The 26,611-nt window shown below is 36.0% G+C and overlaps 1 protein-coding gene across 1 annotated transcript in view; it reads left to right on the plus strand.

Annotated features, from left to right (window-relative positions):
* Positions 1 to 26,611, plus strand: part of LY75 (lymphocyte antigen 75) — an 85,300-nt gene that overhangs the window by 10,883 nt on the left and 47,806 nt on the right. Inside the window, exons 3-13 of the mRNA XM_081815479.1 lie at positions 1,245 to 1,370; positions 2,505 to 2,648; positions 5,099 to 5,290; positions 6,381 to 6,538; positions 8,138 to 8,248; positions 8,802 to 8,890; positions 9,039 to 9,208; positions 10,309 to 10,508; positions 12,191 to 12,333; positions 23,182 to 23,263; positions 24,423 to 24,491. Coding sequence (XP_081671605.1) covers positions 1,245 to 1,370; positions 2,505 to 2,648; positions 5,099 to 5,290; positions 6,381 to 6,538; positions 8,138 to 8,248; positions 8,802 to 8,890; positions 9,039 to 9,208; positions 10,309 to 10,508; positions 12,191 to 12,333; positions 23,182 to 23,263; positions 24,423 to 24,491 — 1,484 coding nt within the window. The remainder of the gene's footprint in view (positions 1 to 1,244; positions 1,371 to 2,504; positions 2,649 to 5,098; positions 5,291 to 6,380; positions 6,539 to 8,137; positions 8,249 to 8,801; positions 8,891 to 9,038; positions 9,209 to 10,308; positions 10,509 to 12,190; positions 12,334 to 23,181; positions 23,264 to 24,422; positions 24,492 to 26,611) is intronic.

Genomic DNA, 26,611 nt, shown 5'->3' on the forward strand with positions numbered 1-26,611 from the left:
CCCCCCACCATTCCAGCAACCCTCAGTTTGTTTCCTAAGATTAAGAATTCCTCATATCAATGAGATCATATGATACATGTCTTTCTCTGAGTGACTTATTTCACGCATAATACCCTCCAGTTCCATCCACGTTGTTGCAAATGGCAAGATTTTATTCCTTTTGATGGCTGCATAATATTCCATTGTATATATACACATCTTCTTTATCCATTCATCTGTCGATGGACATCTTGGCTCTTTTCATAGTTTGGCTTTTGTGGACATTGCTGCTATAAACATCGGGGTGCACGTACCCCTTCGGATCACTACATTTCTATCTTTTTCCATCAGAGTATTGCACATTTTTTACTAGAAAGTTTATAAACAAAGTTTTTATTTTATTTTTTAAAAGTTAAGAAACCCAGGGCACCTGGGTGGCTCAGTTGGTTGAGTGATCAACTTTTGATTTTGACTCAGGTTGTGATCTTAGGGTTGTGGGCTCGAGCCCCACATCAGGCTCCACCCTCAGTGGGGTGTCTGCCTCTCTCCCCCTCCTTCTACCCCTCCCCTCACCCTTGCTTTCTCTCTCTAAAATAAATAAATAAATCTTTTTTAAAAATCAAGAAACCCAAGTTATTGAGTCTCTGATGATTTGACAATGATGTTTCAGACTGAGGACTAAATGCTTTTCAGACATTATCTTATTTAATACCATATAACAATGCTATGAGGTATAGGTATTTTTATTATGCTCACTTGGCAGATGAGGAATGTGAGGATCAGAGAGGAAATGTAACTTGTTCAAGGTCACCCACAAGTAATTAGCAGAGCCAAAATTTGAACACAATCAGTCTGACTTGAAAACAAGTTTATCCTGCATGTATGTGCATTTACTTTTTATAAGACTAGTAAGTTCTTTAAAGGAAGAGGTGGGTCTCATGGGTTGTTTTTTTCCCTTTTGCACAAAACTCTAAGCATTTTTTCTATATATAAAACAAATACCTATTGACTAATTCAGATAAATCCTATCACACTGTTTTATAATAAATATAAATATTTGGTAAATTCAAACTATGAGTAAAACCCTAATATCTCTAGATAAATTAAATAATTTAATCATCATTACAGCCTCATAAGACAAGTATTTTTATGAAACTGGATAGATTCCTGACTTACAATCAAGGCCTTCAGATGTTTTTGCTATTAGTAGAAACTTAAGTCTGACTTAGATAATAATTTAGGTAATTTTGTCACTTGTTAAAATTATATGATTCTTACAGAAAAAGAAGGCATTCCAAGAATTTTCTGGATTGGCTTAAATCAGCTATACTCTGCTAGAGGCTGGGAATGGTCAGACCACAGGCCATTAAACTTTCTCAACTGGGACCCAGGTAACTGCTCCCTCCTCCACCTGCTATGCACATAGCAAAAGCTCCAAAAAAGTAAATAAACAAAAGCATCCCACTCACTGATAGCTTATAAAAATTTCAAATCTTGACAACTGTTATTATGGTTACTTCTCCAAAGAATTTTTTCCCCTAATTCCTTCTTTACTGTGATACCATTATAGACAAGTTGAACCATATCATGGATAACTGAGCATTTGTCTCTAACCTTTACGGCAACCCTACATTTTTAAGTAACAGCAGAACAAACCCCATCACATGGCCTAGAAGCTGTTCTGTGTCCCTCAGGCGACTTGACGTGTCTATGACTAACCTGTGTTGTTTCATCTGCAGCTCAAATCCATACAGAAATATGTTCTCATTTTAAAACTCTTGGGGTCTCGTACGGTAGTCCTCAAGTACTAACAACATAATGGCTGTATTTTATTACACAAATGAATACCTTAAAGAAAATTTTATAGTGAATAAAACAAACAAAATCCTACTTAGCCAAAAGATTTTTCTCCCCAAAAGAAGTTTAGATACCTTTTTTTAAAAAATAAAATCTTGGGCTTCTGACAAATGTAGAACCTAAGAGTTAACACTAGCTTCAGTACGAAAGTATCCTGTACACATAAAAGAAAAATGGGTTAAGTGCAATAAAATACCAATAGGTCATTTTAGTTTAATGAAACTTCATTATTAGTGAATAAATTCTCTATTATCTCAGTAAATAAAATCTTTAAAGATAATTTAACTTTTACTTCAAGGTCTTAAGGGCATTACAGAATCATAAATTAGAATATTTATTATATAGAGTAGAAGATTAAGAGCTACCGTCTACAGAGTATGATATGGAAATTGATTGGGGGCAGAGGTTTGTTTTTGATTTTTGGTTTTGTTTTTTAAGTTAACTATACTGTGTCATAGTATTTGGCCTTGGATCCTGTATTTTAGAAGGAAGACATATTTAAGCACATGGGTGTTCATTGAGGCTTATACATCTCAATTTAATAGAAGGTTTAACTATTTTATGAGTTCCAATAAAAGCAGAAAATTAGGAATACAAATTATTTTTTCTAACCACCATTCTGGGCCTAACCTTCTCTTTCTAATTCTTTGAAAATTCTACCGTTTAAGATATGCCTAGTGCACCTATGATAATAGGCGGATCCAGCTGTGCGAGAATGGATGCCATGTCTGGTCTATGGCAGAGTTTTTCCTGTGAAGCTCAATTGCCCTATGTCTGCAAGAAACCATTAAATAACACAGTGGAGTTAACAGGTATCTTTTTCATTTCCTTGTGCAAGTAGGTCTTAAAATTATAGTTTTGTGAAGTCAAGTAGATCCATTTCAGATATCTAATTCTACCTTTCCTTCACCTGTTCCTGCCAATGCCAAAAACTACTTCATTTAGACCCTGTGGTTGGCTATTATTAACTTTATATGTGTAAAGCTTTGGTTTGGTATATCGCCATAAGAAGGCAGAGGTATTCTAGGTAAGAAATACATTTCTGTTCACAGGTGGCTCTTTTTTCTTTGGAACAGTGGTGCTCAGAGTATGGTTCCTAGACCAAGAGTATCAGTATCACCTGTACCTGTTTGAAATACAAATTCTTAGGACCCCCCCCCAGACTTACTGAATCAAAAGTTCTGCAGGCCCCAACAATCTGTGTTTTAAGAAGCCTTCCTGGAGATGCTGATGCACACTCAGGTTTTATGTATGACTTGCCTCTGTGAAAAGTAGAAAACGACGGATGGGGGAACTCTTCTAGGGTTTCCAGTTCCTGCCCCGCGATGCCCACCTCTGCTCTGTCCTTCTTTGCCAGGCTGCTTCTTTAGGTTGTTGTGTTGATAAATCAGGTAGAAAAGGGGAGGTGCAGAAGGACAAACGTGTACAAGGAGGGTTTGTTTTTTTTTTCAAGGGATTTCAGAGATAAGAGAAACATGGAACAGTTGAAGTTTCTGAGGTGCAGAGAAACTTCAGAAGCCTTTGAAAGAATAAGAAGAGGGCCCTTACTATCTTGCACAAGCCCCACCACATACCTGGTATTTGATTAAATCCTCCTGAATAAGAAAAACTATTACTCAAAACTGGGAGGGAAAAAAAGGAGGTTTTAAAATGTCTTGTTTAAAGAATGTTGGGGAAGGGAATAAAATCTCTTATCCATACAGGAACATAAAGCTATTTTTTAAGACTAAAAAATAAATATATAGAATAAAGATTGTCAGGAGATGTTTTATTAAAATATAGGGGGAAATGAACATCCATCTTCCAAGTTGATTCAAACCAAATTTAGTCCACACAAAAAAGCATAATAGAAAAGACAGCACAGATGAAAATAAACCAGGGTGACTGATGACAGATCAAATAAATATGCTGCAGTAGCAATTATTAAGTAAATCATGATGTTTCCACATGATCGAGTAATATGCATTTATTAAAATAACTGCGCCAACAGGAAAATACAAGAGCAGAGCAAAATGATATGCCTACTTCTCATTTTAATCTTGTAAAAATATGTATTCATAGAGACAAAGACTAGAATAGGAAAATGTTTGTTCTAAGTTCAATTATGGGTATTTTTTCCTCTGTTCCTTTATCATAATTGTAAAATAAAATAATAATAATAATAATAGCAGCAAGTGCTATTTCAGAAACTTAAAATTGAGTTATCTTGCAAGTGTGAGAAGCTAACTGGACCTGAATTTTATCTTTAAATGAAGAATAAACTGTCCACATTTTTAAGATGCTGTGTTTTCTTTTTTTTTTTTAATATTTTATTTATTTATTTGAGAGAGAGAGAGAGAGAAACAGCATGAGAGGGGATAGGGTCAGAGGGAGAAGCAGGCTTCCCACTGAGCCGGGAACCCGATGGGGGACTCGATCCCAGGACTCCGGGATCATGACCTGAGCCGAAGGCAGTCGCTTAACCAGCTGAGCCACCCAGGCGCCCAAGATGCTGTGTTTTCATACAACAGACATTCCAAACAGTTCAGAATCCATGAAGTCTGAGTAACTGACTTAATTTCTAATTCTATTAAGAAGGATAGAAATATTTTGTGCGGTTTTATACCTCAGTCTTTTTCTCCAGTCTTTCTTGACCATCATCTGAGTGAGTTTTAACATGATCAAAACAAAGAATCACTAATTGCATGAGGATGTAGGTCTACGAGCAGGAAGGAAAGAAGAGGTCCAGAGAGGTCCTGTGCCCTTTCCCTTGAATTGCTATCTTCTCTTTCATGTGGAGTTTATAAATGTTTTACTCTATTCCTTAAATCTCTGTCCTTTGTCCAATGGTAGGCATGAATGCACATCCCCTGCTAATCTGACCATACATGAAAGGAGGCTGGACTTCGTAACCTCTCAAAGTCAGAGATGGGAGGGGAACCTAACAAATCCCGATACCAAGGAAGATTGGTCAGCAACTGGCTTACCCCACACAATTCTCCTGTCTATTAGGACTAAGGGCAGTCCCTCCTCAAATAGTCGGAGCCTAATCATGTAGCACATTTGTATCACATTACAGTCATATCATTATCTTTACCCTTGCAGTCATTCTTATGATGCTATGTAGAATGAAGCAACACATAAATTCATGTCCCTGTGCTATTTGACATCCCATTCCCCCGTTTTCCAGAATCTTGATGATTTAAGAAGGAAGAATTTGCAATGTTATTGATTCAAAATAGATGTATCTTTACTGGAACATAAATAGCTGCTTTTCCTGCAGATGTTTGGACATATTTAGATACACACTGTGATGCAGGCTGGCTGTCAAATAATGGTTTTTGCTATCTGCTGGTAAATGAAAGTGATTCCTGGGATAAGGCACATACGAAATGCAAAGCCTTGAGCGGCGATCTCATCAGCATTCATTCTTTAGCAGATGTGGAGGTGGTTGTCACAAAACTCCATAATGGCGGTAAGTTTTTAAAATATCCTATTTGAGAGGTTTAAAACATTCTAAAGTACCCCTATTTTTAGACTCTTGGTGGGAATGAAAGCTTACAATTTGATCCTTACAGATCAGCACTGTCCAATAGCATTTTCCGTGATGATGGAACTGTTCTATAATCTGTGCTGTCCAGTACAGCTGCCACCAGCCATTTGTGGCTTGTGAACACTTGCAATGTAACTGAGGAACTGATTTTTACTTTTATTTAATTTTAATTAATTTACAAATAGCCACATGTAGCTAATAGCTGCCAATTTGACAGTATAGCCAGTGATTGAATAATTTCCCTCTTCTCATAAACTAAGTGCTATTTAAGTTGCTCCAGATGCTTAAGTGATGATTATTTCACGATTATTTCACTTTTGTAATTATTTAAAGGCTAAAGACTGAAGAACAAAAATACACTAGACAGGCTGTATTATATCCTCCTCCTAGGATTCACTAATAGTAATAGCTAATAATAGACACCTATTCTGTGTCAGCATGGTGTTAACTGTTTCCCCTGGGAGGGCAGCATCATCATCCCAGGGCAGGGATGGACATCAATCCTATTCTAACTGGAGTATCTATGATTGTATTTGTAGAATTTCATTGCAGTTTTCCCCTGCTGTCCAAAAGGAGACTGTTCTTATGAAACCTTTCATAAACCAAAATGGCATAAAAACAAAGAAGCAAACACCATTTTGTAAAAGCAAAAATCCACCTCAGATTTCTTTCACTTAGTGAAAACAGGCGGTAAAAGTGAAGTGGCAGAAAGAGCTTTCGGGTAGCAGAGGAAACCTGTATAACCCATAAAGCAAGGTTTATCTAAATCAGATAGCAGGAACACCTAACCTACAGATCACAGTGTGGCTTTTCCACTGTGTACTCTGACTGCATAAGTACCCTGAAACCCCTTGACTCCTGGCCTGCCTAAATTATCAATATTTTCATAGATTGATTACAGATACCATGGAGGCTCCTAAAACCCCATTATCAGAATGTAAAATCAGTAACAATATACATATTGAAGTATGTAATTGAGTAAGACCAAATAAATAAAATATTTTTCTTTTAGATGCCAAAGAAGAAATATGGATAGGTCTTAAGAACAAAAATGTACCAAGTTTATTTCAGTGGTCTGATGGTACTGAAGTTACTCTAACATATTGGAATAAGAATGAGCCAAATGTTCCCTACAATAAGACTCCCAACTGTGTTTCCTATTTAGGAAAGGTAGGAAACTTCCTGTGGCTTATTTATATTCTTATTGTATACCAAATAATATTAAGATGATTTTGGTTGGGATATTTGTGTTTAAGCCTAGAAAGAAAATAAAAGGTCATAGCCCTGTAGATTGTCTTTCTGGAAGCTACTGGAAAAAAGATGTAAATAAAACAATGACTAAGTAAGCAATCCACTTCCTGTCTGAGAGTATCTGCTCTGGTCTGAAACACATGAAGGAAATCCCGTTAGAACTCAATTCTTGTGCCAGATTGGTTCTAATAAGCTGCTTTCTCTCTGGACCATCAGTATATTTAACATATAACCACAACTTAAGGGGAAAATCCCATCTTCTGAATTCATGTTCAGATTTTTATATTAATCTTAATTTGAGAAGTGAAAAAATATTTTTATTTAAAAATTAGGTCCAGGGGCGCCTGGCTGGCTTAGTCAGTGGAGCATGCAACTCTTGATCTCCAGTTTATGAGTTCAAGCCCCACACTGGGTGTAGAGATTACTTAAAAAAAGAAAATCTTTAAAAATTAATTAATTAATTAAAAATTAAGTCTAATGTTTTTCAGAGAACAGCTTTCTTCTGTAGAATGCTTAACTATTTATTGAACATGCTTTAGTTAAGAGTCCAAAATAGGCTGCATGTTGAGAGAAAAGACATGTGTATCTTTATATTTTGTTTGTATCACTTTCCTGGGGACTTCTAATTATTTAGGAGGCTTGTGTCCCCCAAACTTCTAGAGAGACTTAAGTGGAAGTAATAAATGATATGTGTATTTAAGAGTGTTTCAAGAGTAAAGATGTATCTAGAAAGGTGTCATAGATGAATTTAGAAGGGTGTCACATTTGGTGCTCTATTTAAAAGGGTATTTAAGATGTCTTTGATACAGTGTCAAAGATAGAAATGAGATCCCACAGGCAAGACTAAACTGATAACATACCTAGACAGCATTCCAGTGTTTGAAACTGACTCTTATCAACAACAATTAACTTGTTGAAATTTAATTTGAAGAAAGCAGAGTGACTTAAGCAAAAGTCATGTTAAGAGAGAATTTTAAAGTCTAAGCTAAAGTAAAGTGGAAGGAACTTTTGATTCTGGAATTCTTGGAGAGTAGCTGTTCTAATTACCATGATTATGTTATATATGAGGAGACTGAAATAGCATGGTTGGTTGACATGTCCGAAAGTTTTTAACCAATGGGCAAACTTTGACCATGTCATGTGGGAGAAGACTTGAACACTGTCAACTGCGTGTAGGCTGAGTTCTTCTTTCTTCAACTTCTGTACTAAATGTCCTTTGATGGTTTTATTGTTACTCTTCTAAGAAAATGGAATTCATCTCCACTATGATCTTGAGGTGGTGCTGAAATTACAGACTGTGAGCCACAACCTTGCAGGACTGTCGGGTAGCATTTTCTAGGAGTATGTTCCCAGACATAGTCATTCATTTTCCTTTTCCCTCCCCTTCCTCCTCCCCTTGCCCCTTGCTCACAGTTTTGTGAGAAGAAACTATCTTGATTTAAAATAAGTTAGAGTTCAACTCTAAATATATGGCAAATAATTTCTCTGTGGAAAAAATTTTTTTCTATTTTTAAAAAGTTAGGTCAGTGGAAGGTCCAGTCCTGTGAAGAGAAACTTAAATATGTATGTAAGAAAAAGGGAGAACAAATAAATGATACAACATCTGACAAGATGTGTCCTCCAGATGAGGTATGTAAAGTCCCTATGTAAGTTTTTCTAAGCAATATTACACCTTCTTGGTTAAGGATGGTAGGTGAGACTGAAACAATTCAGACTTGGAAAATAGAAGAAATGGCTACCTTCTGTTCATTTACATTAGAGCAAATCAGAGGGCAGTGAATCATTACATATTGGCATTCTTACAGAAGAAAAAACGTTATAGGAAAGAGTTATCTATTCATGATTTCTATAAAAATGTATGTGATTATAATCCTTAATGCTGATGTCTTTACTTCCCCCATTTATATTTTTCCTCTCCAAAAATAGTTCAACCAACAACGTTATAGTCTTATGAGGAGCTAGGCCCTGGAGGCAAAGAGAAATAAGACACACCTTCTGTCTGACACAAGCTCACAATCCTGTAGGAGTTATCTATGAAGTTGTATCCCACCTTCATCATGTGTATGAATTACCAGTCCATGTCCTTGATTCCTCTAAGTGTGAGATGTTACCAGTGTAGCAGAATCATGCTTAGAGGTAGGACATTAAGTCTGAACAGTGTGATATCTCTCCTCGGATTTAGGGCTGGAAAAGACATGGAGAAATCTGTTACAAGATTTACAAGGATGAGGTCCCTTTTGGAACCAACTGCAATCTGACTATAACTAGCAGGTATGACCATCAGTAAACATGTACTGGTGAACTTTTAACTCTGGGTTAGCTTTATGAAATAAGTCTCCTAAGGGAAAGGTGCATTTTCAATTTACATAGCAATTCAATCATTATAAAAACACCTACTAATTTAACTCTTGTTTTGTAGATTTGAGCAAGAATACCTGAATGATATGATTAAAAAGTATACTAAATCTCCAGGAAAATACTTCTGGACTGGCCTGAGAGATATAGATTCACATGGAGAGTATAGCTGGACAGGAGTTGGTGGAGTAAAGCAAGCTGTAACATTTTCCAACTGGAATTTTCTTGAGCCAGGTGAGTGCCTTACTTTTAAAGTAGTAGAATATGATGTTTTGTGAAATGCAGTGTACCTCCCAGATATGGTCTTCACTTAGCTTTGAAATGTGAGGCAAATGATGATCTTCAGGATGAGAGTCTGTCTATGGAACCATAAATAGAAGCAGTGACTGTGTCTCCCTTATGAAATCCTTGGGAATAACCCCCAAAAAGGAGCTAAAAAACTCAGTTTTCAGAAACCACCCTCTAATGGCACAAAGCTAGAACCATCAATGCAAGTTTATCTTTTCCATGTAAGTCTCAAACAGAATCTAGAAGCTTCATTTTGAAGTGCTTTACACTTTCATCTCTCTGCTTTTTTCTCTTAGCTTCTTTCTCCAAAATTGAATGTGTTTATTTCTATTATTCCAAATGGGTGAGAATTAAGGAGGCAATATTGTAGGTATATTTATCTGAAAGTTAGTTCATCTTTCTTTAACAAGCTCAAAGCACTGACCATAGTTAGCCATGGAATCAGAATATTGTGAACCAGAAAGGACCTCAGAAGTCCCTTCTGATTTTAGAGTTGAGAAGACAGAATCTCAGAGAGGTGATCTACTTGACAAATGTTACCTAGTTATTGAATTACTAAAACCCAGATCCCCTGATTTCTAATCAAATGCTTTGTATTGGATTTTGGCTTTCTATAAAAAAAAAGCTAATATGAACCACTTAGGCTATGCTGAGCAGCTTAGTAGTTTCGGGTACAGCTCCAGATGCAGACCACCTGGGTTCTAGTTCTGGATCAACCACTTACTAACATGTGACCTTGGACAAGTCACTAATCCTCACTGTACCTTAGTATGACAATAGAATCGACTCTGGAGGTCAGTTGTAAGGACTGATTCATTTGATACTGTTAGAATAGTACCTGGCAGGTAATAAACACTTCTCTTTATTACCATCATCGTCGTCATCATCATCATCATCATTATTATGAACAACACATTTCTTTCTTCTGTTATCTTTTATATTCTTTCTCCAGACCTTGGCCCAAATAAAGGGCAAGGATACTAGAAAGTATTTGGACTTTAATTTTCAAATGTAATGTTTAATTAAACTTTCTGATTCAACCCCAGCTTCTCCAGGTGGGTGTGTGGCTATGGCTACTGGAAAGTCTCTTGGAAAGTGGGAGGTGAAAGACTGCAGAAACTTCAGAGCACTCTCGGTTTGCAAGAAAATAAGTGGGCCCATTCAGCCTGAAGAAGTAGCTCCTAAGCCTGAAGACCCCTGTCCTGAAGGCTGGCATAGTTTCCCCTCAAGTCTTTCTTGTTATAAGGTAAAGTAACATTCTCATTTAGTTCCTTAATGAGGTTATCTTTCTACTATCCTAGTCCATATGCTTGTAGAAATTATGCTCCTCTCCAGGCACATATGTAACCTACCAACGTGTTTGCGAGCACCATTGAACCTTTGTCATGAGACACCTCATCCCCAGATGAACTCATGTCTTACCCAAAAGAGCAGGGCCAGAGCCAGAACTCGCTCTTTTCTAGTGTTCTTTTGTTCTGAGAAGTTAAGTAAGCTACATGCCATGCTGACACTTTGCTTAGTATTCTCATATCCCTCTAATCCTTATGTCAAATGAAGAATTCTATCACTTCTTATAATTTAAAAAAAATTTATTCTGGGGCCTCTATAAGTCAGCTGTTCCCCAAAGAAACCATTACATACCATCCCAAAACTTAGTGGCTATAACAACAAACATTCAGTCCCATGCTCACAGATCTCTGGGTCAAACAGGGATTGATTGTTTTAGTTTAGGCTTGAATGGTGAGCTCTGCTTTCAACTGTGGGTCAGCTATGCTGGACTCCAGGCTATGAGTTGGGATGTGCTGCCTTTTGATTGGTCTCAGGCTGAAGCGTCAGTAGCTACCAGGGGCTTGTTCTTCTTATGGTCAGTTGCTGGAGCCTGAGAGGAAAGCCTAACCATGTAAGCACATTTCAGGCCTCTGTTCATTGTACCTCCACTAATAGGCCATCAATCACAGCAAGTTACATGGCCAGGCCCCAAATCAAGGTACAGAGAAGGACACTTCACCCACCAGGAGGCCATGGCAAGAATATACGGTTATATCACAGGGAACTGAAGAACTGGAATCAGTAATTCAATCTACCATTGTATCATCCCCTCTTCTTCTTTTTTTGGGAAAAAATTAATCCTCACAAACCAAAGAAAGAGTCTGAAGTGGCAAGTTTTGTTTCGCCACCCTCTCTCAATGTTAGCGCACCAGTGCAATCTGCCCTTTGCTTCATCTTCATCAGAAAATAGGCCTGTACTTATACCGCTCTTAGTGTATTATGTTCATAATTATGTTGTTTCTCTGCAGAAGTCTACTCCCAAAGTATTCATATGTATCCTTTATAGCCTTACCTGCTGGTCCTAGGAATGTGGGAGAATATGATGTCTTGTCGGAGCAGTTCCCCATCCTGGCTGAGGAAGGGCATCCATCTGACAGCAGTAGCTGGCCCCTGTCCTGGCCTTTTAGTTGACACTTACAGCAGGTCCTGTTTGTGTCACAGTATATGTTTTTTCACCTGTTTTTATTACAGGTAAAAATAAAAACATTTTCATGTTATTATTACATGTATGAGAATCCATTTCAGAAGCCTACACATTTGAATTTAAGAAACAAAATAAAAGAACAAAGGGGAAAAAAAGAGAAACCAAAAACAGACTCTTAACTATAGAGAACAAACTGAGGGGAAGTGGGTGGAGAGATGGGTGAAATAGGTGATGGGGATTAACGAGTACACTTATGATGAGCACTGAGTAATGTATTGAATTATTGAATCACTCTATTGTACACCTGAAACTAATATAACACTGTATGTTAATTATATTTGAATTAAAATAGGAAACTTAATTTTAAAACCTACACATTTGACCATAATAAACTTTGAAATTATGAATACTTTATGATTATGCCAGAAAAGAGATTAACATTGTGTCTTGTTAAGCTGTTTCATATAGAAAGAATTGTAAGAAAAAGGAACTGGGAAGAAGCTGAGAGATTCTGCCAAGCTCTTGGAGGACACCTTCCTAGCTTCACTCATATGGATGAAATAAAGGAATTTCTTCACTTTTTAATGGACCAGTTCAGGTAATACTTTTAGAATGAGATCTTTTATGCTAAATTTAATGTCCTCCAGGTATTCAGAATTGACATGTTTTATTTTCTAAAAGGGTCATTCAGTGCTAAGCAGTCATTCAACATCAAGCATTTTTATGTGCAAGACACTATAAATAATTCAAAGATGAGGGAGATAGAATCCCCATCCTTTATGTAGCATGATAAAGTCCAACAATGGGGATAAGAAAAATATGGTGAAAATCTAGAACAAAGGTAAGGAGGGACCATGGAATTCTAAAGTCAGATGAAGTGCTTTGGGGAGTTATAATTGGGAAAAATGTTATGAAGAAGAATGGTTCTTAGAAAGTAAGGTAGTATTTTGAAAGCTAAGACCAGGAGAAGGAGCCAGAGAAAACAGAACATTAGCAAAGGTACTGAGACCAGAGTGTACAGATATGGTCAGGGAGAAATGAGTCATACCACTTAGCTAGAAAATGAGATTTGGATATGAAATTGGAGCATCCTTCTTTGCCAGGGAAAGAGTTTGATCTTAAGTCAATAAGCAAAAAACAAACAACAACAAAGGTGTTTATATGTGTGTGTATGTGTGTATATATAAAGAAAGAGAGAAAGAGAGGGAGAAAGAGAGAGATGGTAGGTAGATGCAGGACAAGTAATTAGAAGGCTATTACAGCGCTTTGGTGGAAAACTACTTTGAGAATGGGTAGGAAGAATGTGAATATAGGGAAGTAATCAGAGATGCTACAAAGACAGAATCAATAAGGCATTGTGATTTTGATCTTATGGTGGAAGGATTCCTGGATGATTTTCCTGATGTCCTTAGGGACAATGTGAAGGAATATGGACCAGGTGATGCTGTCATAGGAGAAAAATTTCTCTGAAGCTTTGGGAGCAAACATGAGTATGAGGGCCTTCAACTTCACAAATTTATTTTTTTCCTTCCCTCATTTTTATGAACTGAAAAGAAGACCCAAATCTGTAAATCAAGGATTCGGGTGTACCAGGCAAAATTATGGAAAAGAAATTACCGTTTAGACATATCCTTGTGAATACTTTCCATCATTTTGACTCAAACAAAAGCCTGAAAGAATAATAGCAAAAAAAAAAAATAAACAAAACAGGTAACAAAACACAAAACCCAGGTAGCTTCTTCTGTAGGACATTATATGTAGGAAGGCATTTAAAAACTGACATCTAAAGAGTTTTGAGGTGGGGGCACCCGGGGGCTCGGTCTGTTAAGCTGTTAAGCGTCTGCCTTCAGCTCAGGTCATGATCCCAGAGTCCTGGGATCAAGCCCTGCATCCAGCTTGGGGATCCTGCTTCTCCTTCTCCCACTCCCCCTGCTTGTGTGCTCGCTCGCTCTCTCCCTCTCTCTCTCTCTGAATCTTTTTTAAAAATAGAGTTTTGAGGTGGAAAATGTTTGCAGTATATTAATTTTATTTTATTATTTTTTAAAGATTTTATTTATTTGACAGAGAGAGATACAGCGAGAGAGGGAACACAAGCAGCGGGAGTGGGAGAGGGAGAAGCAGGCTTCCCGCTGAGCAGGGAGCCCGATGCGGGGCTCGATCCCAGGGCCCTGGGACCATGACCTGAGCCGAAGACAGACGCTCAACGACTGAGCCACCCAGGCGCCCCTGCAGTATATTAATTTTAGTTCTCAATTACATTGCTTTTTGTTTGTGAAGATTATTATTGATATAACCCTATAGCTTCCTTCTCGAAAAAAATTCAAAGACACATTCCAGCTGAGAGATGAATTAAAAATCAGGAACACATGAATAGATAGTTTATTTTAAAAGAATTAGGAGGAAGAATATATAATGTAAAAACATCCCCAGTCTAAATAATGCAATATGTATATGTAATAATAAAAATAGAAAGAAATTATCCTAAATCCTGAAAGAGAAACATGAGAATATTTTAATAAGACCAGGTGTTTAACTCTGTTTATAAATAAAAACTGGGATATAAAGAGATAAAATGGTTGTAAAAAAATGAAAGTATAATAAATTCCTCATTTACCTAAAATTCATATTTAGAAACACAAATTATATACATTTTTTAAAACAGAGTGTGTTTATTTACTGAATATATAATGGGTGAAATAAAGGTTTATATAGTAAATTATAAAGAAATGAAATAACAAAGCAGGAAATCCAATATAAAGCAAGATGGCAGAAGACCAGATTTATCTCTTACCAGTTATGTTTAAGTCTGCAAATTTCTTCAATAATGAAATTCAACTATATGCTGTTGAAAAATACCTCAAACAAATCTTACCAATTAGTACCTATCCAGCCCAAAGAGTATGATGTTCTTTTCCTAGAAGGAAGAAGCTACAAAGTGTTTCAAAGTTGAGAAATTTTGATAAAAATCCATATTTTTAACACTTCTTTAAAAATTAAAACAACAGGACACATTTTCATATTGTAGCAATAATTGGTTAGTCCTGAGTAGCCAATGGCTTACCAAGATAGGGCATCACTCTACGATTTGTGGTGGTCTCTAATTTATTACTCCTTGATCCACTTCACTTAGTTATGTTCTTGTCCCATATTAACCTAAATAGCATTTGAGTTAATAATCACAAACTTAGGGGCGCCTGGGTGGCTCAGTTGGTTAAGTGACTGCCTTCGGCTCAGGTCATGATCCTGGAGTCCCGGGATCAAGTCCCGCATCGGGCTCCCTGCTCAGCAGGGAGCCTGCTTCTCCCTCTGACCCTCCCCCCTCTCATGTACTCCCTCTCTCTCATTCGCTCTCTCTCAAATAAAAATAAATAAAATCTTTTAAAAAAAATAATCACAAACTTAATACAGTAACTAAAATGGGAAAATTAAAAGAATGAGCAAAATTATATTGTGCAAATGTGAACAAAAAACTGGAGTTACAGTATTATTATTAGATAAAATACAAGTGAAGTAAAAATGCACCAGATGGGGAAATGAGATCTATTTCATATTGAATAAAGGTACAATCTACAACGACATTATAATAGTCAAGAACCATTACACATTTAAAAATATTGGCATCAAAATATATGAAGCAAAAAAATTACTTATATTAGTGAAATTCTCCAATAAATAACAATAATGGGAGACTTTAACACTTGTCTGATTCATCAACAAGTGAGACAGACAAAAGGAAATAATATACGAATAGTATAATTAAGATTGATTTAACCATATCCTCTTTGTTCATATATTACAAAGTCTATATATATTTCTCTTCAGGCTCTTTGCCTGTATCACTTACAATAATTGATCTATTAGACTAAAAAGAAAATCTAAAATTCCAAAGTGGTGAAATTATACAGGTACATAAGAAGTGAAGTCAAACCCTATCCACTTATAAATTCAATGTTTTTAAGTAACTTTTTTGTCAAATAAATCAAAACTGTATAGATGATAATCACAACACTCATTCTGAAATTCACAGGATATAGCCAAATCTATAGTTGGAGGTACATTAATAGCTTTAAGAGCTTTAATTATTAAACAAAAATAATAAAAATAAGCATTCACGTAAAAGTAAAATAAATTTCAACATCAATACAAGGAAACCATAAGAAAGAACATAATAAAGATTTTGTATAAGGATAAAAATACTTAAAATGAAGACTTAGTAAGGGATTATAAAACCCATTTCATGGAGAAATTTTTTAATTGGTAAGAATACTATGCATAATTCTATGCTGTTACAAATGAAGTTGTTAAAATGAACAATTTCTAGAGAAATACAAATTACTATACAATTGATATATTAAGTAGAAACCAAGTAATTTAATAGCCATGAAAGAAATGGAAAAAGTTGACAAAGAATTTCTTCCAAGAAAGAGATAGAAAGCATAATATATGGTTATATATGTGAATTTCTTTACATTTTATTTTATTTTTTTTAAAGATTTTATTTATTTGACAGAGAGAGACAGCAAGAGAGGGAACACAAGCAGGGGGAGTGGGAGAGGGAGAAGCAGGCTTCCCGCGGAGCAGAGAGCCTGATGTGGGGCTCGATCCCAGGAACCTGGGATCATGACCTGAGCCGAAGGCAGACGCTTAACGACTGAGCCACCCAGGCACCCCAATTTCTTCACATTTTAAAGAAGTGATCATTACCTTGTATTTCAGTAGTACAAGCAAGGGCTTGTATTCCATTACATAGAAACTGATAGAGACATCTGGTTTATTTTGCAAACTAGTTTAATTCTGATATCAAAGCCTATCAACAAGAGCACAAAGAATTACAGACCAACCTCATGACTAGACTTGAAAAAGTAAATACTGGTAAGTGATAGAATAACAAGCACTGATAGAGTGCTTATTATGTGCCAGATAATGTCCTAAGTGTTTTCTATTAGCTCATTTAATCCTTACAACAACCTATGAGGTACGTACTATTACAATGACCATTTTATCTCAATGAGAAAACAGATACAGAGAAGTAAAACAATTTGCCCATGGTTATATAAATAATAAGTAAAGGATCCAATATTTGAACTATTAGAGCCCACTTCCTTCACCCACTACATTATAGTACACCAAAATAACATACCTTGACCGTGTAGGATTTCTTCCAAGAATACAAGGTTGGGTTAGTGCTAGGAACTCTGTATATCAGGTCAAGTGTCATATGAACATCTTACTGGGTGCTGAAAATACATCTGGTAAAATTCACTGTTCATTCCTGGTTTAATATATAAATATATCGTAAAGTTAACATAATTAACATACAAATTCTTGGTAAAGTAAGAATAGGAGGATGGGGGTGCCTGGGTGATTCAGTCGATTAAGTGTCTGCCTTCAGCTCAGGCCATGATCCCAGGATCCTTGATCCCTGGTCATGATCAGGCTCCTTGCTCAGCAGCGAGCCTGCTTCTCCCTCTGCCCCAATCCCCTACTCCTTGCTCAGCAGGGAGCCTGCTTCTCCCTCTGCCACAACCCCCTCTCTTGAATGCTCTCTCTCTCAAATAAATAAATAAACAAAATCTTAAAAAAAAAAATAGAAGGATAGTTCAACCAATAGCCATATCACATCTAATGAGTAAACATTAAATGCACTTCTGTAAAAGTCAGAAAAAGATAAAGATCCCTATTATCATCACTATTGTTGATCTTTGTTTGGAATTTATACCCTGTGCATTAAGGTTTTTTTTTAAAAAAATATTATAGCATGCAAATATTTACAATATATTAAGTGGGAGGAAAAGCAAATTATGGAAGAATAAAAAAAATACTATTTACATTTAAAAGTAGATTACAAAAATACATCAAAGAAAGATAATAATTGTTACCTCTGGAAGATAAGATTTTGAGTGATTTTTGAAATGTTTGAACATTTTTCCACATTTTCCAGATTTACATTCATATACCTACTATTATGTTTTTCTCATTAAGAAAGGGAAGTTTCACTACAATGTGCTGGAAACCTGATGCAAAATATAGTACATGTGTTCCATAAATATTCATTTATTAAGCATCTATTATAGAAGTTCAGACATTCTGGACTTCATTTTCTAGCACTAGAAATTATTATACAAGATTTCATTGCACACTAACCTGAGCTAATTTGGATATCTAAACTCTTAATTTCCTTTTGAGGTTAGTGTTTCTTAGCTACTCCCCACAACTTTGAGAGTAGATTATAATGAATGCAAAACTCAGACCAAATCTTTCCACATATACAAACATTTATTAAGCATTCATTGAAGCAGACACAACTTATTTCATACAATCTGTTTCATAAGCTTCCAACATCCCAGCAGTCTGTCTGTCCTAGGTGTTCCAGCCACCATCTTGCAAGGAAGATTCATTTGAGGTAGATTTGGCAATATTCCTGAGGCAGGATTGTGTTCACATTATAGTTAGCATCGGGCAGTTCCGATCACCTCACCCAGTGACTAGACATGGGATGATTTAGAGATCAAGCCCCAGATCCATTTCTAATGGTACTGGCTACCAGCCTCACCAGAAAGAAATAAACTTTCATGAAGGGTGAGAGTGTCTCTAAATATTTTAGCTATACCCCATATCTTAAACAATTTCAACTTCACCATTGAGAGCCCACTTCTAACCTCAGGCTGATTAACAAGCTTCTAATTTTGCTGATATACACCTATTTCTGATATTCTCTCTGCTAATAACCAAAACCTCAGGTGTGGCTTTGGATAACAGACATCCTTGTGGTGGCCGCCTCTGGAACATCTAATACCCTGCTGATCCTCCCTGAAGTGAGAATTTTGAGGAAGGCAACTTACTGGCCCCTAGATCTCAAGCTTGACACACACAGTATCATACTGTCTAGGCCAAAGTATTTTTAAGTGAAATATTGACATAAACAAAGTGGATTTCAACTAATACCAAGCAAGAGGTTAGAAACCTTTAACTGGAATAGGAAACCATGGATAAGTACTAAGCAATGAGGTTGTAGATATTTGTGGGAATCAATTGATGGAAAATGGAATATCATATGTGATATAAATGATCATTAAGAGCTTCTATATACAGAAGAGATTACACTATAAAATAACACTGGAGTGTGAGAGGTAATTAAGGAATTTTTCTTGATTTGTTTCTTTGTTTCTGAACACACTTGCTGAGTTTCCTTTCAATTAAAAAATTAATACAAGTTCATTATGTAAGATTTGGGGAATAAAAAAGTGATAATGAAAAAAATAAAAGTCACCTCAAGTCCTAGCTCTGTTATAAACATAGTTAGCATTTAATGTAAATCCTTTCCATTTTCTTCCATTCCCATGCATATAGTTTATTTTCCAAAGAATGTACAACAGTGTTTAATTTTTTTCTGATCACAAAAAATATATATTTAATTCAGAAAACAGAAGAGCACAAAGAAAAAACAAATCACCATAATCCTTTTATTCATAAACACCATATTTTAGTACTCTTAACCCAGCAGCTGGTATGTGCCATATTAAGCAGCCTGTGTTGTCTGCTTACTATGTGCTCCATTAATAATGAGACCATTTGCCCACACTTTACTTAGAAAGACAACATATTCTAAAACCAATATTGTAACCATGGCTTGAAGGGAAGGAAGGAGACAAACCCATTTATATCAGAAAATGATTCTAAAGCTTACTCCTTGAAGGCCTTACCTTTTTATTGCAGGAATTGACCTTTCTCAGAAGTCCATTGCCCAAATTGTGTATTGCATGCCAAGGAATTAAGTCAGATTACTGCTATACTTCTCTCAATCTAAGTTCCACATCTCTATTTGTATTTCAATGAAAAGGATTCATGGTGTACCAAGTCATTAAAGCTCTAAGATCTTTGCATCTCTTAATGGCAGCCCACCAGGGAAAGCCATTGTAGAACAAAAACAGTTTTAGGATTAAAGGAGAAAGCCTCGTTTGCTATGCTGTTGCTGCTATGTGTACTACCTCCTGTGATGTGGCATGAATGGATTTAGATATAAATCTAAGGCTTTGCAGACTAAGCACCCTCATCAAATAGTATTTATTGGGGTTTATAGCTGAGATACTGTTTTCCTTAGAAACCAGATGCACTGGGAAATTTGATTGAGAGCAGGAATTTTAACACAGATAGACATAGTAACCTTTCGTGCAGTGTCTTCTTAACCTAACACCCTAAAACCATATATTTAGTGCTTGTTGGAGAAAAATTTATAAAGAGTGAGAAATTTTCCATTTGATTTAATTCTCCAGTTATGATCCATTTTTTCCCCTCCCTCAAATTTTCTAAATCCACATTGGAGATATGCAGTGATTAATGTGATTTTCAATTTCTTCTTCTCTTTATCTGCCTACGGATAAACCAGGTCAAATCAGGAATAAGTTAGAATTGAGGAAATATTTTCCACCTCTTACCACACACAGAAAAAAAACACAAGAGCTACTATTTTCTATATTTATAACACACTAATGAATCTCTTGAATTAGAAGCTAAGAACTCTAAATGTCTGGGTTGAAATGAAGTTCAATCTCAGGAAGTAGTAAAGATTAAAAAATTTTGGACAATGCAGCAAATTGTGTTTTCTGGGAAACTATTTTCTGAGGCAGAAGTGAGCTTGAGAGCAGAGGTTTCTAAGTGGGCAGAGGTAGAGCGAAGAGAGGACTGGGTGGAAAGGTAGAGACAGATCTCTAAAGAGGCTCTCTGTGGGAGCTGACTATAGAGTAAATGCAGGTGACAAATGATCTTTGACCATCTTCCTGGTTGTACTGTTGATTGTAAAAAGAAGATAGGCTATCTAAGGCTTATTTTAGGGAAAAACAAAATGTGCACAAATTCCCCAGGCTCAAATATATTATGTGCAAAAATTTGAAAGAAATAAAGTTACATCTCCAAGGAACGAGGAAGCAAACTTTTCCTCCTCTTTATTTTACCTATCTGACTTTAATTATACTTATCTAGACCCTGTGGTTTCAAAATTCAGCAGTTGGGAAGTATGATAAATTTGGAAGCCTGTTAGAAAGCTCTGAATAGTTGAAGACACAAACTGCAAATTCCTCTTATAGCTGTTAAATTCAAACTGGACTTAATTGTCTCCACTGGATTATCTGAAATCTACAAATTGGTAATCTTTTTCTGTGAAAGAAAACAGTATAGCAATAAAGACTGAAAGGGGACAGTCCTCATATTCCATTGCAATAAGTTGAAAAGCTTAAGACCGAAAAGATGGAAAGTATTTATTTATATTAAAGTATGGGGGAATGTTGAGTAGAGGGAAGAAGTAAAGAAAAGCAATTATTTTATTAAAACATGAGAAATTACTTTAAAATTAAGTTTGCTCGGGATGCCTGTGTGGCTCAGTCGGTTGCGCATCTGCCTTCAGCTCAGGTCATGATCCCAGGGTCTTGGGATCAAGTCCTGCACTGGACTCCCTGCTTAGCAGGGAGTCTGCTTCTCCCTCTGCCTTCCCGCTCCCCGCTGCTTGTGCTCTCTCTCTCTCACAAGTATATAAATAAAAATTTTTTTAAAGAAGTAAAATTAAGTTTGCTCTAGCTTTGACTCACTAGCAAATTTTTTGAAAGGCAGACTTACATTTTTCAGCTAAACATTCCATATATTGAGCTTGAGAGTAAGGATTAATTTTAGATTTGGATCCTATGCCTTCTCTAATATGTGCTATATTTATATGCATGTAACATTTATATATGTATCTAGTTATGCATATATAATATACACTCATATGTACTGACCATATATACTACATGCAATCAGAAGGTTAAATTATATGGAAAGTAATCAGCATCACCAAAAAAAAAAAAATTACATGGATAATAGTCTACTTAAAAAGTGTCTACTTAAAAGTCTACTTAAAAAGTAATCGTTGGGGGCACCTGGGTGGCTTAGTCGTTAAGCGTCTGCCTTCGGCTCGGGTTGTGATCCCAGGGTCCTAGGATCGAGCCCCTCATCAGGCTCCCTGCTCAGTCTCTCCCACTCCCCCTGCTTGTGTTCCCTCTCTTGCTCTCTCTCTCTCTGTCAAATAAATAAATAAAATAAAATCTTAAAAAAAAAAGTAATGAGTAAAGTAATGAACACTATATCAAAAACTAATGATGTACTATATGCTGGCTAATTGAACATAATAATAAATTTTTTAAAAAGCCTAAAAAGTGTAACCCATTTTAGAGAATATTTTCAAATGGGGTTAGAGGTGAAGAAAATGTTTTTATGGCTACATTACTTCTATTTTTATTAGCAGTATCTTCCTAGCTAAAGAATAAGTTTAATTGAGGAAAAGGGATATTTACAATATATGTCCCTGCTTCTGTATGTTATTGTACATATCCTTCCTTGAAATGTCTATCCTTTCTCCTCTCAGTCAATCTGAATATTGAGTGTTAAACACTCAGATTTTACTCTAAGAAATATTAGCCATCCTTTGAAGACTGTCTTTTGTCCTACTAATCTCACAAAATGTTTCCTGACTTCCTGCAGTCCACAATGACCTTCTTTCTCTAAATTTTTGTAATGCTTAAAATTTATGCAGATTTTGTATCATTTGATATCTTTCCAAAATGGTTATTTCCTTGTTCATGTATATCTTGTCTCCCTATGCCGTTTGAAGATAGATATTACGTCTTGTACTTCTCTGTATTACGATGGCACCTAGCTCAATGCCTTGTACATAGAAGTATAATAGTTATGAGTGTTAAATATAATCACTTAAATGACTGTTTAATTATGTTGTTCTGGTGTAACCCACGGAGTTTGGCTTTTAGAAGATACTTATTCTTTAAGAAAATGGGCGGGGGGCAGTTGACTGGCTTGGACGGTAGAGCATGTGACTCTTGATCTTAGGGTTGTGAGTTTAAGTCCCACATTGGGTGTAGAGATTACTTAAAAATAGTATCTTTAAAAAAAAATACTTATATTTGTTTACTTTAAACTTAATGGGCAGTGGGGATTAAATAATTTTTTAAAAATCTTGATCTTGTTTAATAAAAATTTAGCCAAATGATTTGTTCTGCATTAAAAAAAAGATACTTGATTGTGTTATAGATAGACACTTCAAGAAAATGCCGTTGCTATCTTTGTATCGAAAACATTGTCTAATATTGAAGCTCTCCATTAAAAGATTTAGAATAATCATGCACTTTTTCCCCCTCAAGTTCAAAGCAGAATAGTTTTTACCTTTCATATGAAGAACATAACTGAAAACTTAGTTCTAAGAAGTATGGTACTTTTTCCATAGCTACTTCATATTTAAAGTTCAGTTTTATTTCAGAAGACCTCTTTTTTATAGAACTTGAAATTGTGCTTTTCAGTTAGTGACAAGACAAACATATGTCTTAAGCATTTTAGACATGTGAATGCTATATATTTTTGCCAAATCTGTGCTCAAATCGTTTTTTAATACTTCCTTTTTACATAGTGACCAGCGTTGGCTGTGGATAGGTTTGAATAAAAGGAGCCCAGATTTACTAGGATCTTGGGAGTGGAGTGATCATACACCAGTAAGTTTAAATTTGATTTACTAGGATCCTGGGAGTGGAGTGACCATACACCAGTAAGTTTAAATTTTCTTGTTTGGAATAATGTAAAGGGATTTTTTGTTTCCATATCAAGTAAGTTGATTGTTAAATAATACATCCACATCCTATATAACCATTAAAATTATGAAGAAGTATCTTTATTGAAATGGAAATGCATTGACATATATAAAGTGAGGAAAAAAAGATACTAGCCTCACTTTTATTTAAAAAAATAATCATGGAGCGCCTGGGTGGCTCAGTCGTTAGGCGTCTGCCTTCTGCTCAGGTCATGATCCCAGAGTCCTGGGATTGAGCCCCTCATCGGGCTCCCTGCTCAGCAGAAAGCCTGCTTCTCCTTCTCCCATTCCCCCTACTTGTGTTTCCTCTCTTTCTTCGTGTCTCTCTCTGTCAAATAAATAAATAAATAATCTTTAAAAAAATAAAAATTAAAAATAACCATAAATAAATAAATAAATATTTTTTAAAGATTAAAAAATAACCATACAGATAGTTTCTCTATAGTCCTAAAAACATAAAAATATGGATATATAGATATAGTGGTCATCTTTGGATAGTAAAGTTTTTTTTTCTTTTTCTTTGTGCTGTTTTTTATTTCCTTTTCTCATAATGAGAAGCTTTTACTTTTATTATCTAAAAATATAAGAGTTACATAAAGGTAGGTAACACTTATAGGAGCAAATTATTCTCAAATTTATTAAATATTTACTCCACATTACCATTGTGTCAGTTCATCATATATTCTTCCAAATGTAAAATTTCTTGACTTTCATTTTCAAATGGGAGCATATCTGAAATTAGTTAATTGAATAACTAGCATTTCAACACATGCCCAAAAAAAGGTCTTTTGAAAGCTCCTTATTCTCTGTGATTTCCAGCTGCAAACTTAATACAGTATTAACCTCCACTTCTGGAACTGTAGCTTCCTTTGTTTGGAAACTGATGACAGTATATTTTCTAAGTTATCTCATGATTTAACATCCTGATATTTAAAAAAAGATGAAAAAGTTTTCCTTCTTTGGCATGTGAATGTGTTTGAGTTATTAAAGCTGCCTAAATTACATCTAAATTGCAGATACTTGTACATCAGTCTTAAGTTCTCAAGCCTCTCTTGTTTTTTAAGGTGTCTACTATTCTCATGGAAAATGAGTTTCAGCAGGATTATGATATCAGAGATTGTGCTGCTGTCAAGGTCAGTACAATGCTGGAAATCTGCATATTTAAGAAATAAATTTGGCATTGTGTGCAGTGAGGCAACAGATCTACAGAGTGTGTTTTGTATGTGGAGCATAATATTAGATGCAATGGGAGGTAAGAACACCCATGGCCCCGTCCTCAAGCCACCTAACTTAGACTTAAATTGAGAAGATAAAATTCATATTCAAAAAGGTGGCTCTTATTACTGTACAGTAATAGGCTCCAAATTAGTGGGCCGAGGAGGGCTGATGAAACTCAGAAGAGGAAGTGATTCTTCTGGCCTATTTCCAGAAAGAGGTAGGACTTGAACTGTGCTTTTGTACAGGTAAAGGTAAGCCTTTCTAAGGGGGGATGGCATGAGGAGGTGGCATAAAATACGGGAGAGTGGAAGGGAGAGGCTAAGGCAGTGAGGAGAACAGAATACAGATCAAGAAGTTTTCATTGGTGCCATAGTTGAAAACAAAGTTGGGAAATTAGATTGATGTTAGGCAACAGCATTATAAAAGTTTTTTGAGGGACGCCTGGGTGGCTCAGTCGGTTAACCATCTGCCTTTGGTTCAGGTCATAATCCCAGGGTCCTGGGACTGAGTCCCACATCAGGCTCCTTGCTCAGCGGGGAGCCTGCTTCTCCCTCTGCCTGCCGCTCCCCCTGCTTATGCTGTCTCTCTCTGACAAATAAATAAATAAAATCTTAAAAAAAAAAAAAGTTTTTGACATGAACCAAGGAGGGTAGGAAGAAGATTCATCTTAAGTCAGATTTCAAGATGCAGCAAATAGGACCAGAAGACATAAAAGAACAGTTAGGCATGTTCCTTTGCAAAATTCATTCAGTTACTGATTCCGTAAAGTAGTCCAAGCAGTCTGTGATGCTCTGTGGGATACACCAAAAACAAGGTGTAAAACAGTTGTCTTCACAGAACTTACGTCTAGTAGGAGATAGGTAAACAAGCAATTACAGGAGCTATGACAGGTGAGGTATAAGTTTTATACAAGAACAAGAGTGTTATGGGAGGTAATGATGATGATTAACACTGGTAATGGTGTTGATGGTGGCATCAGCTAACACTTGTTAACTCATGAGCTAGGTACTTATTATTTCACTTAGTACTTACATGACCTTGTGAGGTACAAATTCATCTTTTGAGGAAGAAATTTGAGTTCTAAGTATACATGATTACAGAACTGAAATTTAAACCCACGTGTCTGGGTCTACCCTGCTGTATGACTAGGTGTTTCTAGAAATAGAAAGGGTACTGGTTTATGGAGAAAATACTACATTTTATTTAGATATTTTGAATTCAAGCTAGTAGTAAGAAATATCCTATAGTAAGTTGAAATCAAAAGACCAGAGTTGAAGGAAAAATGTATATTAAAAAAAAAGTGCAAAGGACCAAAAGTGGATTTAGGAGAACTGTCAATGCATAAAATGTAAGATGAGGAAGTAGGAGACACATAGATTATATCTTTGCTATGCAAGCCCAAGAAAGAGATTCAAGAGAGTGATTGTTCAGAAATGCTGCAGGAAGCTTGAGACAAAGAACTGAGAAGCCCACTGGAAAGCACTATTTTCAAAGCAATTGTTCTAGTAATAAACTGCATAGTATCATGCCATTTTTATAGAATTCTCGGCTTAACACATGAGAAGGCGAAAACTTAGAGAAGTTTGTAAGGTTTCCAGAACACTGATGCAAAAACTATGTTCTATGTAAATAGAGTTCTTATGTGTAAAGAGATTAGAAAATCTACCAAAAAAAAAAAAGAAAAGCTAAATAAAAGAGACACTGATGCAGCTTATGTCAGGAACAAGGCCAGCCAGGGCAGTGTTCTAGAAGGAGAATCTCCCCTTAATACCCACCAGAATCTTGGCCTTAAGAGAAAACAGACCAGCCCTTTATCTGATATGTCATTTGCAAATATCTTCTCCCATTCTGTCGGTTGCTGAGCGAAGTAAGTCAATCAGAGAAAGACATGTCTCATATGACCTCACTGATACGAGGAATTCTTAATCTCAGGAAACAAACTGAGGGTTGCTGGAGTGGTGTGGGGTGGGAGGGATGGGGTGGCTGGATGACAGACATTGGGGAGGGCGTGTGCAATGGTGAGCACTGTGAATTG

The sequence above is a fragment of the Leptonychotes weddellii genome, chromosome 3 (assembly GCF_054177405.1).
Source record: "Leptonychotes weddellii isolate Sample4059 chromosome 3, ASM5417740v2, whole genome shotgun sequence".
Taxonomy (NCBI): Eukaryota; Metazoa; Chordata; class Mammalia; order Carnivora; family Phocidae; genus Leptonychotes; species Leptonychotes weddellii.